This window comes from Lemur catta, chromosome 2 (assembly GCF_020740605.2).
Source record: "Lemur catta isolate mLemCat1 chromosome 2, mLemCat1.pri, whole genome shotgun sequence".
Classification (NCBI taxonomy): Eukaryota; Metazoa; Chordata; class Mammalia; order Primates; family Lemuridae; genus Lemur; species Lemur catta.
Window position 1 is genome coordinate 13,777,231 of NC_059129.1, and position 18,306 is coordinate 13,795,536.

Consider the following 18,306-nt stretch of genomic DNA (forward strand, 5'->3'; position numbering starts at 1 on the left):
TTGGTAAGAGATGCTTCCTTCTGTCAGCTCATGTGGTCAGATGGGCTGATTTCACTCCTGAATTCAAGGATGGGCATCAGATCTCCCTGGGCAGTGCAGTGATTCAGGGATAGGCACATGGCCCAAGCCTGGCCAAACAGAGTATTCCATTTCTTTCAGCCACGAGGTTAGGCTCAGGAATGGGCATGTGAGCTCAGTTCTGAGATGTTTAACTGTGACACGAGAAAATCTTTATTTATGCCAGGGTTGCTTAAGGACATAATTCAGGAGCTGCTGGCAAGTGTCCTGCCATGACAAAGGGAGAACTTGCTTGATATAATGGAGCCAACACTGAAGAAAACAGGACCAAGGGACAGAGAGAACCAGACTGGGAGCCCCTGGATACAGCCACACCTGAAACCAGGTACCTGTGTACTCCTTAATTATAAGAGCCAATAGATCCCATTCCCTGCTCATGCAGCTTAAGGTAGTTTGAGTCGTGGTCTCCCCCATTTATGACCAAAGGAGTCCTGACCTATATGTGGAAACCCACTGTTCCTTTAAATTTTAGTTATAAGAAGTCAGACACAAAAGGCTACATGTTATATAATTCCATTTATAAGAAATGTCCAGAAGCAGCAAATCCATAGAGCCAGAAAACAGTAGTTCCCAGGGCCTGGGAACAGGGGCAAATGGGTAGTGACTGCCAGTGGGCACCAGATCTCTTTTTGGGATAATGAAAATGTCCAGGAATTAGATGGTAGTGATGGTGTCACAACTCTGCAGATACTACAAAACCCCACTGAATTGCACACTTTTAAATAGTGAATTTTTTGGTATGTGAATTGTATCTCAATTAAAAAAGTAGAAAAGAAATTTCACCATAGTCATTGGAGTTTCCCCAGGGAGCAAAGGGAAGCACTTGACCCCTCTCAACTTTCCTAGCCACGGGGAACAGAGGTTACCAAAGCAAACACTGCCGAATTGGAAAATGCTTTATTTCGGGGAAATACAAAAGGTAGTGCCATACAAGGGAAAGAAATGCTACTGGCATAACAGAAGAAATGGTTACCTAGTTTTGCTTTCTGACTATAAATGTGAATGGGGATCTCAGGGTTGAAGGTAAAACATGACAAGCACAAAACTATAGTTTGCCAGGGACTGGATTCCTTCATCTGATCTCGAAACTGTGAGACAAGCAGTGGCAACATCCCTTGAGCCGCAGCATCCGTCTCAACACAAAGTTCCTCTGTTTCATTTGCCAGATGACCAGGCATCATACACTAGTTTGGCTGCAACCGTGTCTTCTATTGCCATTCCTGGAATGGACAGAAATCGGGTTCACCGTTTGTCAGAACAACTCTCCCTGAAACCACCCAGGCCCCGTGGCTGGCAGTTCTCTGATGCGTGTCTGTGCTGGTGCCCGGGCAGGATGATAGGGGCTGGTCCCCAGGGGTGAGCTCAGGCTTGGGTGGTCTGTGAAGGGCACATCAAGGCAGGGAACATGATCCTAAGCAAGGAATGTCCCCCCAAACAAATTTTGTATCCTTCAAGGTCTAGTTCAGGGGTCAGCAGACTTTCTGTAAAGGGTCAGACAGTAAATATTTCAGGCTTTGCGGGCCATGTGGTCTCTGTCACAATTATTCAGCTCTGCCCTTGGAGTAGAAGAGTACCCATAAACAACAGGTAAAAGAAATGAGCCTGTGTTCTAGGAACACTTTATTTATAGGCACTGAAGTTTAAATTTCATATCATTTTCATGTGTCATAAAATATTATTCTTTTGTTTGAAAATGTAAAAACCATTTCTGGCTCATGGGCCACGCATTTCTAGCAGTGGGCCCAGGTTCGGCACATGGGCGGGACTTTGCTGACCCCTGATTCAGTTCAAACCCTGTATCCTTTAGCATCTCCCCTTTGTCTTGTGGATTTGGATACGCACCTTAACCCCCGCTCCCAGCACAGAGATGTAATAGGCACTTCATATGCATGTATTATGTCAGATGAAAAGATGTGCCAACAAACAAAACCAATCCTCAAAAGTGAGAAAACAGAAACTGCTCGAAAGGGAAGAGCAGGTTTCTGCAGTGTTTTGGCTCCTTAAGATTAGGCTGATTGACCTCTGATCTGCTATGAACTCTGAAACATTCAGATGCAACTGGATCAGTGTGATGTCTCTGAACCGGGCTCTGGATAAAGTTTATATTGCCTTTGCCTGTCTTCCAGAGCATGAGAGATTGTAAAAATATTTAACCACCAGCAAAGCATGGAAGCTAACTGATGGCATGGGCGCTGAGTGGCCAGAGCCCTCTCAATGTTCTGCCGGGCATTAACACTTCCATTGCTTGATCGTGAATAAGTACAGAAGGTCTTGAGAGAGCAACAGAGGGCACTCTTGAGGGGTGCAGGATAGCAACTATTTAGCAACCAGGTGGCAGTGTTTCAATATTTAGGGATATCAGCTAAATATCAGCTCTCTTCCCAAGTACTTCTCTTTCCTTAAATCTCGTAGAGTGGGAGAGCTGGGCCAAGGGGCAGACCCGACCCTGGAAGAGCCCATCCTTTGTTGGGTTTCTACCCTCTACAAGGTACCCCATACAATCCAGGTAGCATGGGGCTCCCCTTCTCAAAGCAGCAAGTGAGGGGAACAGGGAAGGGGGAAACAGACATCTCAGGATGTACTTCCTGTCTGAATCTCTTTCGAGTTGGGTCTCTCTGCCATTTCCCTTAAGGTCCCTGTCTTTTAACATCTTTGTCCCTTGCCCCCCACCTCTGAAAGATATCTTCTTCTGGGTTTCATTGAGATCTATGTCTAAATGAGTCCTTTTACACACACGTCACACTTCATACTCACAACTCAAGGTCATAGGTGTGGAGGAAACTGTGGCTCAGAGAGGTCAGATCACTTGCCCAAGGCCACTCATCTGATGAGTGGCAGAGAAGGGACTCCAACCCCGGACTGCTCAGTTTCAGAGTTCATGGGCTTAACCGCTACACAAAGATGTAAATAATTGATCCAAGTGACGGATTTCACAATGATTCAGCTACAGAGCCTGGTGACTTGTTCCTCTTTCCACCAACGGGTGAACCTGCCTTGTGCTCTGGTTGGCTTTGTGTCTGGGGAGCAATGGATCTTACCCAAGGACTTGAACACCGTGGTCTTTTCACAGTGAGCTGGCTTCACTCCCTTCACCACCTCTCCCAGCTCAGCGAAGATCTCGGCCTGTGAAACAGACATACGCTGACCCAGGCATGACGCTAGTCTGCTCAGGGTTAGCCTCTGAAGCCCGTGCAGGGCGTCCCTGAACTGAATAAGGGATAAACTTAATAAAAAGATCATTCGTAAAATGGATAATATCAGGGAAGATGCCACCCCCTGAAATCCTTTTTGGGTAACATTTGCCTTGGTGATGCCATGAATGCAGAGATCCAAGTCGGTGTCTGGAACACTGTCCTGCTAAATCAGCAGTCCCCAACATTTTTGGCACCAGGGACCAATTTCATGGCAGACAATATTTCCATGGACTGGGGAAGGGGATGGTTTCAGGATAATTCAAGTGCATTATGTTTCTTGTGCAGTCAAACCTCTCTGCTAATGATAATCTGTATTTGCAGCCGCTCCCCAGCACTAGCATCACAGCCTCAGCTCCACCTCAGATCATCAGGCATTAGATTCTCATGAGGAGCTACAACCTAGATCCTTCGCCTTCACAGTTTACAGCGGGGTTCTTGCTCCTATGAGAATCTAATTCTGCCACTGATCTGACAGGAGGCAGAGCTTATGTGGTGATGTAACCAATGGGGAGTGGCTGTGAACACAGATGAAGTTTTGCTCGCTGGCTTGCCCACTCACCCCCTGCTGTGCGGCCCCGTTCCTAACAGGAAACAAACTGGTACCAGTCTGCAGCCTGGCGATTGGGGACTGTGGTGCTAGATCACTATGCCAGTGAGGAAACAGATGTGTTTTTATCGGAACACGCATTTCAGCAGCCCCCTTCTTGTTTCCATGCCCTGATTACAACAGAAAAAGAAGGCCAGAGGTGGCTAACCACAGTCCTATTGTGCTGGCCACATCGGGACAGTTTCTAGGCTAAAACAGGCTCCCATCCATCTCCCAATCCCACTGCATGACAGGACAGCCCCCTGGAGAAATCCATCGAGCTTCTCCCTCCAGGCAAAGGGGACAGAAAAACACATATCACCACCATGATGGGTCATGTTATTCTGGAATGGGATTTAAAAGGGTTGCAAAGATGTTCAGAAGCTCCTTCCCCATGAGGAAGTGGGGTGACCAAGGTCTGGAGCAGGCTGAACTGGAGGAAGTTACTAGAACCCTGGGATCCAGGCGAGACCAGCCAGGCTCACCCCTGACAGCAGGACATCTCCAGACTCCTTCAGGGCAGCCTCCCGGGAGTCCACGTACAGCACGGCTTGCTTCATGAGCTCATCATCCAGCTCCCTCCAGTCGGGTCTGCTGGCTCCGATCGCTAAGGGACGGCAAAACAGACCCTAAGCCCAGAAACGGTCCCGAGGGATACTCAAGGGCCAAGGCATGGGGGAGAGGTGAACAAAGGACACGTGGGAACACTCAGATTCGGGACACCGCCTCATTGCAGGCCCCTCCCAATCAGTGAGGCTGAATACTTACTAAGAATTGTCGTCCTTCCCATTGTGTACCCCACCTCGTTCCCGAAAGATTTCGAGATGACTCAGCATTCATTTATTGGGTGTCCGCTACCCGCAGGATATTTCCCACATAATATTTACGGTTCTCCCAAGTACGCTTCAATGTCTGATTCCCATTCAACAGAGGCACAAATTGAGGCTCAGAGAAGCGAAGGTCCTGGCCTGGGTTACGTGTGTGATAGGCGCCGTGGCTTTCCTGCCTCTTTGCTTAGCGTTCCAATTTTTAGTCTATGTGCTGCCAAAGCAAGCACAGCTCTTCGCTTATCAAGAGCAGCAACTTCCTCACAAAAACCCCGAAACAGAGGTGTCACTTGGAGCTTGTTCGTACCCCACACTTCTTTCCTTCCATCAACTTGCTCTTTAATCATTTTCATTCTTTAACCCCAGACGCTTCTCTCTTAACTCATGGACAAAGAGCCCAGTGTTAGGGTCATGGAGAAGCCCAGTAAAAAGCAAACTGGCACCAACCGGGCCCTGAGCTTTCACATCCTCTGCAGGGCCCAGGACCAGAATGACCGAATCCAGGGCATCAAGCCTCCTGGCGCTGGGACACAAGACACTGCAGAGGCTGCAACCAAATGCCTGCAGGGCCACACAGGTGATGAAAAGGAGCAAAGCTGCTCTGAGGGGCTGGATTTGAAGCAAGCGGGCCCTTCCAAAAGGGACAGTCATCATTCAGTTCCAGCTAATCGTTGCCATGTGTGAATTCAGGTCCATTGTTACCAGATATTCCCCCCTTCCCTTTTTTTTTTTTTTAAAGAGAAGCAGGAAATCTATTTGCATACGTTATTCCTTGATCTTTAGATCACTCTGTGTTCCAAACAAAACACGTCTGCTGGCTGGATCCAGCCCATGGCCAGCAAGTCTTTGAAAACTGCTCTAAAGCCTTATACAAATATAAGGCGGCATTTATATGCCTTCTTGCACCGACGTCCAGCTTTCTCTGTTTCCCCCCTCCCGCTGTTCTCCCGCTGTTCTCCCTTGCTCCACTTTCCAAAGAGTGGTATAAAAATGTCCATCTTGAAGGCCGTTTGTGTGGGGAGTTCTATAGAACAAAAAGCACCGGCTACTGAGGCTCGTAAATAAATCATAAGCTGGTGAGGAAAATGCTCGGTTTCTCAGGCTACCCCTCCTCACTGCGCTGTTCCCCCAGACAGCTGCTGCCTACGAAGATGGCGAATTCTCAGCGGGTTGTGTGAGGCCATGGAGGTGGGCCAGGCAGCAAAAGGAGAAGCCTGACTCAGACTGGGCTCTGGCCTGGCTTCAGGGGGGCTAAAATGCGTAAGGGTCAGAAGACTGGCCACGGTGGGGTCCTGGGGGCAGGAGGAAGGAAGTGTGGGGTTGGCTGGGATTGGGGTGCCCCTCAGCTCAGCTGTAAACTAAGAAAAATCTGTTGTTGGTGTTTCCCCATTGCCTGCGCTTGTCACACACTTTTCTTAAGTATATTTGACGCCTCTGTGAACACATAAACCAATTTTGTGCCCAGGCCAGGGAAATATAAAAGATGCTTTGACTCAAAATCAAGTCAGCCCTTCCTGGAAAGAGATTCAAAGTGCGAGAGGGATCCAACACGAGGGAGAGTCTTTGTTGCTACCTTGAGGACAGAGGGTCCCCATGACAAGGAATGTGAGTCATCTCTGGGAGCTGAGAGCAGCCCCAAGGGAACGGGCTGCCTCTGTCCTACAATGTAAGGAACTGAATCCTGCCATGACCTTTTGAGCGCAGAAGGCGGCCCCAGAGCACCAGATGAGATTACAGCCTGGATAACACCTGATTTCATCTTTGTGCAATTTGGGCAGAAGACCCAGCTAACCCAGGTCCAGACTCTTGAACCACGGAAACTGTGAGGGTTATGTGTTATGAACTGAAAAGAAAAAAGAAAAAATCAAGCCAGTTTCACTGAAGATTTGGCTGTGTCCTTGGGAAATCATTTCACTAAGGGCTGGTCCCTCTTGATTTTCCAAGTCCTTCCAGAAATGGTCTTATTGTTGATAAAGCCAGCCTTGACCCCCCTCTTACCTACCAACTAAGTCACCTTTCACCTACTCCCTGCACCCGCATCCTAACCCCAGCCCCATACAGGCTGAGACCTTCAATTTATGTTGGCCCATTCCTTAAAAGTGCCATGTTCACTACCAACCTCAGGACCTTTGCATTTGCTGTTCCCTCTGCCTGGAATGCCTTTCCTTCAGCTCTTGTCATAGCTGGTTCTTTCTTATCATTCAGGTCACAGTTCAAAAATCACCTCCTCAGAGAGCTGCTCAGATAACTCTGTTGAAAGTACCTCCCTCTACTTCCACCATCCGGTTCCGCACACAGTGTCTTGTTTCCCTCACAGGATTCATCTTTAGCCAGAACCATCTAGATCATCTATGTGTTTATTTTTTTGCTGTTGATCTCCCCTCCCTAGAATGTAACCACCGGGAAAGCAGTGACTGTGAGTGCCTGGTTTGTTGTGGCAGCCCCAGCATCCAGAACAGTGCCAGGCACATGGCAGACATTCGGTGAACATGCTCTTAGCTCCTGAGCTCACATCATGTGCTTGTCACTAAAACACAAGACATTGATACTATCTTTGAATCCTCTAGTCTTTGCCTGTTCTGCTCACCAGAATCCAATCTTCTTATTGGAAGATATTATCAAGTATGATTGAAGAGCTTGGGCTCTGAGGGTAGATTGCCTCAGTTCAAATCCCAGCTCTGCCATTAAGAACCTCTGACTTTGGGAAAGTTATTTAATCTCTCCATGCCTTGGTTTACCCACCTGTAAAATGGGGTCATGATATTATTATAATAATTCCTAAGGTGGTTGTAAGGATTAAATAACATAATACATATAAAGGATTTAGAACAGCACTTGCAATAGTAAGCATTAAACATAGATCAGCTTTTGCTATAACCCTCAGAGCCATCTGAAGGGTTTCAGGAGCCCAGGCACCCTTATGTTTAGAGTCCCCTCCCCTCCCCCTTATCCTATCAGACATATTAAAAACCATCCACATGTCATGTGTCTTTTCTACTATAATTTTTTTTGAAAAGTGTTTTTTATAATTCTAAGTGTTGTTAAGAACAAATGATTCATTTGGTTTTTGGGACTTAAACCTCATCACATTTAAGAACTGAGCTGTGATTGACTATTTGCCATAATGTTACATTTTATAGAACATTAATTAAATGGATGTTAGTTTCAGGTTTGTAATTTCCTTTTGATATTTTGGAGTGAATATAGTTTTTTGAGGTTCACATGTTTCCAAGGCCCTTAAAAATCTTGGGCATTCTGCATCATGTAAACCAGCTCTGCAGATGCAGCCCCTTGGTCCAGTCTAGGGAGGAATCCGGCTACCACCTAGCCATGGCTCGTGGAGCCACTCTACTTACCATTGATGTGAGCCCCTGGCTTTACCCATTCACCAAACAAAATGGGCTCTGTTGCCATAGTGACTGTGATGATCACATCTGCACCTGTCACAGCCTCCTGAACCGATGAGCAGACCCGTACCTCCCCTTGCACCGTGTCTGCAAACTTCTCTGCATTTCCTCTGGTGCGGTTCCATATCCTCACCTTCATTGGGGGTGACAAGAGGGACATTAGTGCCATATTTTGGCTGCTTATGTTATACCAAATCTAGGGATGCCAAGGGAAAGTTGAACCCCTCTGGAATTGGGGCTCTGGTTACTTAAATCATTCCCTAGGGTGAATGGACATTTGATCAAAGGCACAGCATTAACTGGGACAGATAGTTGGCCAGATGTTTGAAAAATGAGCTTTACCTGTCACTTTACCCTTTAAAGAAGGCTGGAAGTTTTTCAGTTCTAAGCCAGGACACGCGGTCTAAATAGCTTAATACTTACTAAATAGCTTAATAGATACTATGTAGTGTAATGATTAGCAGAGCAAATTCTGGAGCCAAGTAGGCCTGGAACCAATCCTGACTGTCACTTACTAATAGTACTTCACCTCTTTCAACCTTAGTTTTCACATCTGTAAAATGGGAATAACTGGGCAAGGTCAGTGTCAAAGTCACACTTTATGTTTGAAACCTTGTAAAGGAGTTGAAGCGGGTGTGAGATTCATAAAAATGATTATTTATGGTGATGCTTTGCATGGAATAACTTGGGGAATTATTCTGAAGAGTAGTAGGGAAGGGTCTGAAGGTGGATGGTGTAGCCAATGACAACCAAGAGTGGTAGCTACAGTTGGAATCCTGGATGGTGCTGGGGCGGGATGGGAGTAGGGTATCACTGGCCTCACCGGGAACTGGGGACTTGCTGGCTTGCTTAACAGGCCTCAGTGTTTGGGTCAGGGGTTGCCCGGCTTCAATCGAAAATAAGGCCTAAAGAATCTCTCATAAGGAAACATAACAAATATAGAAATAAACTCTATGTCTAAGTAAGATCAATCAAGATGAAAAATGATAGATATTGCCCAGTCATAAGTGAATGGTTTAATCACGTTGCCCTTCTTGATGGAAAACTATGCAAATAATATGCAAAACTTAGATAATCTGGCAAAGCGATGACATTAGAACATGACATTCAGTGAGAAGACAGGATACACAACTGTGCATATCTAACACGATTAAAACTGTGTTATAAAAAGCTGATGAGAGAAGAATGGAACCCGTTCACTGCTTGTCTTTGAAAACAGATAAAGGCATTTTTTTTCTTTTATTTTCTTCCTTATAGTCTGTATTTCCCAATGCAGAGGTATTATTTTTATCATAAAAAATCATACTTTGAATCTATTCCACTCCTCTCATATACATACATAAAATATTAATAAAATAAAAATAGCATCAAACATTCCCAGGAGGAAGCATGAGCCATGATAGGGAAAAGGTAGATCAGTGTGTAGACTGCAAAACCAGGATGCTGTGGCCTCCTGGTCTCCAGGCCTCATCCCCAGTTCCTTGATCCATAACCTTGACTACTTAAAAACTCCCAGTTTCTACTAAGAAAAACATAGGGGCTAAAAGGACAACTGAACGTATACAATGGACATGGTAGAATCCTTTAACTCACTACATAGGCTCCCAGAATCCTCAGGCATATGCTCTGTGAACTGAGAAACTGGAAAGAGGTGATCTAATCTCCCAACTCCTCCCCCCATAGTACCTTGATCGGGGCTTCTGGGGAAGTCATTAAAGTAAAAGAATGGTCTAGATCAGACTCACAACCTAATTAGCTCAGATTAACCCGTGCTGCAGTGAACAAGTACAGTCAGAGGTCACCGGCTCCCTTGCCTCCTCTCTGCCCGCCCTGCCCCCACACTTACCTCCTTGAAGGAGAACTGCTCTGCGAACACCTCGTAATGGCTGTAGGCCTGGACCCCAGCCCCGAGGATGCACAACACTTCGCTGCTGGGGGGTTTCAAGAACTATTTGAGAAAAATGAGGTGGAAAAGGTTAAGGGAGACACTAGCAGCTGGGTAAGAAACAAATACGGTTTGAAGATCAGGTGACTTCCTCTCTATCATCGGCTCCCTCAAAAGCTTGAGGGCAATCAAGGAAATGTCACTCTGTGTTTCAGTTTCCCCTCTGTAGAGTGGGGGTGAAGGAAGGAGGCTTCATTGAGCACCTAATATATGCCAGCGCTTTACCTGCATGATCTCACTTAGTCCAGACAACAGCCCTAGGAGCTAGAGATGTGTATTGTTATTTTCCTCTTAAAGACGAGGAGATTGAGGCCCAGAGAGGTTAAGTGACTTGCTCAGTCCTACAGCTATTAAAGGGCACAGCGGGGCTGCAAAACCACATATTCCATCTGTGTTCCTTCTCCTGTGCCAGCCCACCTCAGCCATGTGCTAAGCAACCCCCACCTCTCAGAGCCCTGAGCTACTTCTAAGAGCTACCTGGAACCCATGAGCCTTTGTTCCCCGGGTTCTCAGCTGCATTTTCTGGGCCCACTCTTTGTGGATTCTTTCACAGCCTCTGTCTTCCTTTACAGATGAATGTAGAGCTGGCGTTGTGGCACCTTCTGAGGGCATTCGTGTCTGTGTTTGAGCGGAGGCTTCCGTGGTCAACTCACATCAAGTGTCGCCACCCCAGTGAAGTCTCTCTGACCTCCTTGGTAGAATGCACCATACCACAGCACTTACTTGATTATAGATTTAATTTCCCGTATTGACCTTTAAGCCCAGTGAGGACAGAGGCAGTCTTATTTGCATAGAATTGGTACATGCCCACTCTGACTCACCAGAAGTAGCACTGGGTTTCTCAACCTCGGAGCTACTGACATTTGGGCCAGATAATTCTTTCTTGGGAAGGGGAGCTGTCCTGTGCTTTATAGGATGCTTAACAGCATCCCTGATCTCTATCCCTTAGATGCCTATAGCACTTCCCACCTCCTCCGCCAACCCCTCATTGTGACAACGAAAAAATCTCCAGACATTGCTAAATGTCTCTGGGGCAGGCGGCAAAAATCATGCTTAGTTGAGAATTACTGGCATAGAGGAAAAGACACCACACTTGCCCCTCAGACCATAGTATTAAATAAGACCCTCTTCTACTTTTTCACTATTTCATTTGATAAAATTTGAGCTCCTTGGGTCTGTTCTTTTTTACAGTGCTACTTATTGAAATTCTGAAGTATAACCTTAAAAGTGAAAAGTCTTAAGTGGAAAGTTTTCTTAACCATTACTAGCAAAAAGATGTCTTTGAAATATCAGGAGTTAATCATGTCTCCTGCAGCTATGGAAGGAGAGAGACCATCCTGTGCCGTAGAATGTAGTTCAAAGACCATGATTTTAAAAGGTTTCAAAATGAGAATATGCACAAGACTAACAATGTTATGCTCTTGTCCAATGAGAAGAATTAGGTGATTGTTCCTTAACTGTTATCGTTTATTTCAGTTTTCAGTTTATAGGACTCTATTGTTGGAAGTGCATTTGAGCTTTAGAAATTGTTACAGTGTCCTATAAAAATAACCTTCAACCGCCAAAACTAAATCTGTCATTCTGATTGGTTGCCTTACTTGATAATTTGTTGCCCTGGTAACAATGTTATAACTGATGTCTCTTTCCTTAAATGGTATAAATGTTTACAAGATTTATTAATAAGTATAATAAGATTAGTGGCACTTCAGTCTTTTTCCATAAGCATGCAGGTAATTAAAAACATGCATATGCCAGCCTGAGCAAGAGTGAGACCCCATCTCTACTACAAATAGAAAGAAATGATTTGGACAGCTAAAAAATATATATATAGAAAAAATTAGCTGGGCATGGTGGCGCATGCCTGTAGTCCCAGCTACTCGGGAGGCTGAGGCAGGAGGATCGCTTGAGCCCAGGAGTTTGAGGTTGCTGTGAGCTAGGCTGATGCCACGGCACTCTAGCCCGGGCAACAGAATGAGACTCTGTCTAAAACAAACAAACAAACAAAAAAAAAACACGCATATGAATCTGTGAGGTTTCTCATTTGAACAAGAGTTTGAAAGTCTGTTTCATTTGCATTTGTCAGAGCCTTGCACTGTAGGTCTGGCCCTCCCATCTCTCCAGCCCCCGCTCATGCCATGCTCCCTTGTACTTTCCCTCTTCCAGCCACAACTGCCTCCTTGCTTTCCCCAGCACACGTGCTTTCTGCAAGCACAGGCTTTTTCCTCTGCTGAGAATGCTTTCCCCTCTGCCTTTCATGAGTAACTCTTATTATCCTTCAAATCTCAGCTCCAATATCCCTTATATAGGAAAAGCCTTCCCAAATTCCACAGATTAGATCAAGCCTCCTCATTTTACACTCTCATAGCACTAGTCAGGGTTGTAGTTTCACATTCATTGGTGTGATCTTTGGATTACTATCTTGTCTCTCCCACTGGATCCTGTGCTCCAAGACGACAACACTGCTGTCTGGTTTGCTCCCCATTCTTTGCTTCATGCTGAGCACAGGGCCTTAGAACCTGGTGGACACTCAAATATTTGTTGAATAAATGCATGCGAGGGATAAACCCTAATGTATACTATCACTTTGAGAAAGCACATCAGAGTCCTCAACTAAGGTCATGTGAAACCCAAATACAAAGAAGTTACTGTGTCCATCGGGCCCCAGAGTTTCCTATACTTCTCAAAAGCCCTAAATGAAAGAGAGGTGGTAGACAAGAAAATATTCTACTCTCATTAAGGCCAAAAGTAAAATAGACCCTTTGTTCCTTATTGAAATAGCCCATCCAAGCCCCTGGAAATAAAGCTGTGAAGTTTCAGCCTTCACTTTGAAGTGTCAACCCACGGTTTATCAACTCTTCTAGGAGTACAGATTTTTATTAATGTAACAAAGCACAGTGTTATTGAAGGCTAGGTCTTCAGCAGTGTCACTCCCTAACTTGGTTATCATCAGAATCAACTATGGGCTATTTTTTTTTTAAGCCTAGTTTTCTGGGCCTCACTATCTGTGATTTTGATTCAGTAGTTCTGGAATTTGAATTAAAAAATTCAAATGCAGCAGGTGATGCTCTTGCATAGTTTGTGTTGGAAACTACTGCTCTAGGATAACAAGACCACACAGCCTGGGAAGAACCTGCAGGTACCTGGTTGTATGACTTCGGGAAATCCTAGTTTCCATTTCATTTTTGTAAAATGAAGCCAATAATACCTGCTCTGCTTTCCTCACTGAAACTCAAAGTCCAGGCAGTGGGTTGGAAATGATTTTGAAGAACACCAAAGTCCTTTACAAATCACAGGTGATATTATAAGACTCATTCTGGGCCAGACACTGTGGTTCACGCCTGTAATCCTAGCACTTTGGGAGGCTGAGGTGGGAGGATTGTTCAGGTCAGGAGTTTGAGACCAGCCTGAGCAAGAGCGAGACTCCATCTCTACTAAAAAAATTAGAAATGATCTAGACAGCTAAAAATATATATAGAAAAAAATTAGCCAGGCATGGTGGCACATGCCTGTAGTCCCAGCTACTCGGGAGGCTGAGGCAGGAGGATCGCTTGAGCCCAGGAGTTTGAGGTTGCTATGAGCTAGACTAACACCACGGCACTCTAACCAGGGCAACAGAGCGAGACTCTGTCTCAAAAAAAAAAAAAAAAGACTCATTCTGTTGTTAAATTATTAGCAAGCATAGCAAAAAGTCCTTTGATTATTTCACTCTGAGTCAGCTCTGGATATAATGCAAAACCAGTTCAACAAGGTGGGTTACATAATCTACACCCTATACAATTACCAGATTAATCCATACATTCTTCCCTCCCCATCATGTATCTACAAAACCTTAACATACAGTCTGAACACCTGGTCTTTGCTGTTCCAACCTTCCCTTGGGTTACCATGTTTACTTTATGCTTAGGAAAATCAGCATTCCAACACCTTGCACTTCTCCATTTAATGTGAAAGATTCCAGACTCCAAACGTTCCCATGGAAGCCTGTTTTGTAAGTGTCTTCTTAACTCTAACCTCTAAAAATACTGTTTTTCTTGTAGGATGCCTCAACACTGCTTAGGAACATCATCACCCCCACTACTTGCTGTTCCTTCTGCCTGGAGTACTCCTCCACATTTTTGCATGGCTCGCTCGCTCACCACTTTCAGACTTTACTCAGATGTCACCTTCTCAGTGAGGTCTTTTCTGGATAATTTAAGATGTCACACCCTTCTCCCACCCTCTCCAATACTCTCCATTCTTCTTTATTTCCATCTTTCCAACATACTATGTGGCTTTTTTGGTGGTTGTTGTGTTCATTTTTTAGCAAACTCTAAGCACTTTATTAATCATGTATTAATAAATATCAACATTTATTACCTAAATTTACATGATTAATTTATTGATTTACGTAACTCACACAATTATAAAATTACATACAATTCACATATTAATATTATTTATCAATTACTAATTATGTAGCACATTATTAAATGGAAAAGGTTTTTTTTTTTTAAGCAAATCATACTGTTTCACCTTTAATTTTGATCGTCTACCACCCCTGTGTGTGTGCCACTCTGTTTTGTTCACTGCTGTATCCAACATTTAGAACAGGGCCGAGCACATGATAGGAGCTCAGCAATACTAATTTAATGAATACGCAAATCTGGCTTAGATCTTTTCAGCTCACCCTCTGCCTCTTGTGCATACTAGCTCTTGCCTGTGTGGCAACCATACTGTCTTACCAGGAGCAGTGTGGTACAGGGATAAGAATGCAGTCCTGGAGGTCGGAGAGGTCAAGATTTAAATTCTTGTTCCACCACTTATTGGCTGTGTGATCCTGGGCAACTCATATAACCTCTCTGAGCCACAATTCCTAATGGAGATAATCATATTGACTTTGCAAGGTTGATGGGAAGATCAAGAATCATGCATGTAAGGTACTTGGAATCTGGTCATGCATATTAAATGGTAGCTGATAATTTTGGGAATTACTGTGCTCATCTGATATTTCATTTGGCATATGGAGTTCCAGCTGTGTCCAATGGAAGACCGAAATAAGTTCCTCACTTCACCCTTAGTCTCTCAAGATTGAGACACAGAACCCTACCCACCAGCTCACCTTAACAGTACGGCCAGACATAATTTACCTTGGTGGCAATGGCAGATACTGCAGCTGTTCTCTTTGCAGTTATGAGATTTCCATCCATGACCTTGGGGGTAAGGAGAGACAGTGAGCAAGGGGCACCCTTATCCACTGCTAAAGCAGAGAAACAGCTCTAAAAGAGTAGCCCTAGGAAGTGTTATAGTATCCTACAAAGAGCTTGGGCTTGGTGTCAGAACTGGATCCAATTCCCCCACTTACGAGATATGCAACTTTGAACAAACATTTTAATCTACAAGCACTGGTTTCCTCACCTGTAAAAACAAAAATAATGCCAACGATTCAGAGGGTTATTGTGAGGATTAAATGCTTTGGCACATCTGGAAACATCTAGCACATGACAAGCCTGCAAGAACTGCCTATATTTTTGCTCTGGGATTCTCAAAATACCAAATTAAAAAGGAACTTGGAGAGACGAGATTGTCATTTGACATCTGGAACAGGGCCATGAAACTCTACCCCAGTGGTTCTGAACTGCTGCACATGTGGGGAGCTTTGTGAGGAGACAGATGCCCAGATGCCACCCTTAGACTAACTAAACCTGAGTCTCTACGGGTGTGACCCAGACAGCCTTGTTTCTGAAAGTTCCCCAGGTGATTATGGTGCACAGTGAGGGTTGAGAATGATGTCTGGCTAACACTAATAACCACCCTTTGCAATTTTCTCCATTTATAAGTTATTCATGTCAGCTCACCCTCAAAGGTAGGCATCATTATTCTCACTTTACTGATGAGGCACTGAGTCCCCTAGCTCCTGGGCAGATTCAGCTGTTATCTAGTTTCAAAGCCCAGAGTCCTGCTTTCCCAGGGAACCACTGTTGGTGGGCAGTAAGGATGCCAGTTTCATTGGATGGGTATCCGTTGGGAAGAGCTAGATACATTTTTCAGAGGAGTAATGAACAGCAGTATTCCTTGATGAGCCAGACATTCGAGGGGAAGGAGGGATAATCTAGGAGCCAGCTTGTTGGAGCACACAGACTACAAGAGTTAAGAGTATAAACCCCATAGTCAGACAGACCTAGGAGTGATTTCTGAGTCTTTGTGTGACCTCAAGCAAAGTGGCTCTAGTAATCTACGCCTCAGGGCTCTTAACAGAAACTGGGGGGAAGGGGAGGTAATAAAAACTCCGACAGAGGAATTTGTCAGAATTGAATGTGATCAGTAGTCTCTCTTGCTTCGCACACAATAGGCGCCCAATAAGTAGCAGTTAAAAAGGCAGTAAAGTGTTGTCTTGAGGGAGCATAGGTTGTGGACTTAAACTGAGCAGGTTTGAAGTTCAGCTGTGCTACTTATTAGCTACATAAACTTGGATAAGTTGGGCATGGTTGTTCTATGACTCAGTTTCCTCATTTGTAAAGTGGGAGTAATAATTTACCCACCTCACAGGGTGGGTTTAAATATTAAGAGGGTTAATACATGTGAAGTGTTTAGAACAGTACCCTCCACACAAAAAGTGCTCAGTAAATGTGAGCTACTGCTACTTTTTGATACTATGTTTAGATGTTAAAACAGGTCATTGTGTACTCCTCAGAAAAGACTCCCAGGGATCACAGAACACCCTTTGTTTTCCATATTGACAAGGATTCAGCAGATAACTGTTTCCTTGGCACTGGTTTAGGTCAAGCTGTGTATGGGGTAACTGAGTATACGACAAGGACGTATACAAGAATGACATATCCATGCTTGAAGCAGCAGTACATGCTGGCGCTGCATGCACTTTCTGCATCCTCAGGCAGTCCTAGAAACAGATGCATGGTTACAGATAACCCTCACTGTCCCTGGCATCCAGCCACCTGTAGGGCACACGTGGTCACAACCAAAACTCCCCCTGCTCCTGCAGGACTAACTCCTAAGCCTAGCTCTGGACCCAAGAGTCCCACTCCACCCCATGACACAGAGATGCTCACCGCCAGCAGGGTGCCATTGCTTGGCTCAAAGAGTAGCACAGTAGCCTGGTGGGAGGGGATGGTGGAGATGGTGCTGTGGCCCTCGTAGAAGGTGACCAACTTGGTGGTCAGGGCATCTTCTACTGCACTGTAGGCGGGCATGACCCCAAGGAAGCTACAAGGAGAGAGGGAGCAGCTTCAACCCCTTCGCGTCAATGCTGGGGTCTCCTATACAGTCGCCTTATACCTTCCGTTCCCTTTCCCGCATCTCTGCCCCACCGGCCCTGTCCTCTTCCTCTGCCCCTTCCGCAGACAGCGTGCATAGTATGTTCAGGAGTCTGGCTCCGGATCAAAAACCATCCCAGCCCTGCCACTTACTAGCTGTGTAAGCCTGGCTAAGCCCCTTAAGCTTTCTGAGTCTCAAGTCTTCCACTAATAAAACGGTGGCGTCAATACCTAAGTGGACGGTGTGTTTGTTACACCTGCAAAGCGCCCACTCAGCACACGGTGGGTAGCGCATGTTAAGTGGCAGCTGTTATTAGCGATGATTAAGCAAGCTGTCTCCCTCCGCTTCCCTTCGTGTTCCCCTCCTCCTCCTCCTTCCCAGCGTCTCCTGCCCCTGGCCCCCGGCCTTTGTCACTCACCCCCTGTGTTTGGCCACCGGCACCACGGTGCGCACGGGCTGCGTGACCCCGCCGTCGGGGCCGCTGGAGAAGTTGGCCAGGGCGGTCTCCAGAGGCGGGATGAGGACGCTGGAGCTGCCGAGGTGGTCCCGCACCTCGGCCGCGCTCAGGAATGCGGGCGCCCGGCTCATCTCGCCGCCTGCCCGCGAGGCTCAGTCCCGACTCCGCGATCCGGGTTCCGCCGGCTGCGCCCTATATGAGCGCCCCGCCGCGCCGCGGTGCCACCTGCCGGTCGCCGCCCGGGCTCCGGGGGCGGAGCAACACGCCCCGCCCCCCAGGCCTGTCTCCTCCTCCTTCGCCCACCCCGACGCCTAAGGGTGGGCGAGATGGGTCCCCTCCAGCGATGGATTCCCCACGATTGGCGTCGAGGCGACAGGCTGGGCGTTAGTACTCTTGGGTCCACTTTCTCAAGTCCTGTAATCAGCTGTGGCCACATTCCTTGGCAAGATGTGTTGGTAGAGGGCTTTGTCGCGCTATGTCCCCTCCTCCCCACCAACTCCGCTATTTGCTACTGTCTCTCGGTCGCCCAGCCTGGGAAATAAGAGACAGGGGAGATGGGGC

The 18,306-nt window shown here is 46.1% G+C and overlaps 1 protein-coding gene across 1 annotated transcript; it reads right to left on the minus strand.

Moving 5' to 3' along the window:
- Positions 1 to 959: 959 nt before the first annotated feature.
- CRYM (crystallin mu) lies at positions 960 to 17,979 on the minus strand. The gene is made up of 8 exons (XM_045542753.1): positions 17,707 to 17,979; positions 17,084 to 17,237; positions 15,164 to 15,226; positions 9,939 to 10,040; positions 8,042 to 8,225; positions 4,344 to 4,465; positions 3,117 to 3,201; positions 960 to 1,298 (listed from the first exon to the last, which is right to left on the minus strand). The coding sequence occupies exons 1-8, from the start codon at positions 17,874 to 17,876 to the stop codon at positions 1,234 to 1,236; spliced, it is 945 nt and encodes a 314-aa protein (XP_045398709.1). The 5' UTR covers positions 17,877 to 17,979; the 3' UTR covers positions 960 to 1,233.
- Between the last annotated feature and the right edge of the window lie 327 nt (positions 17,980 to 18,306).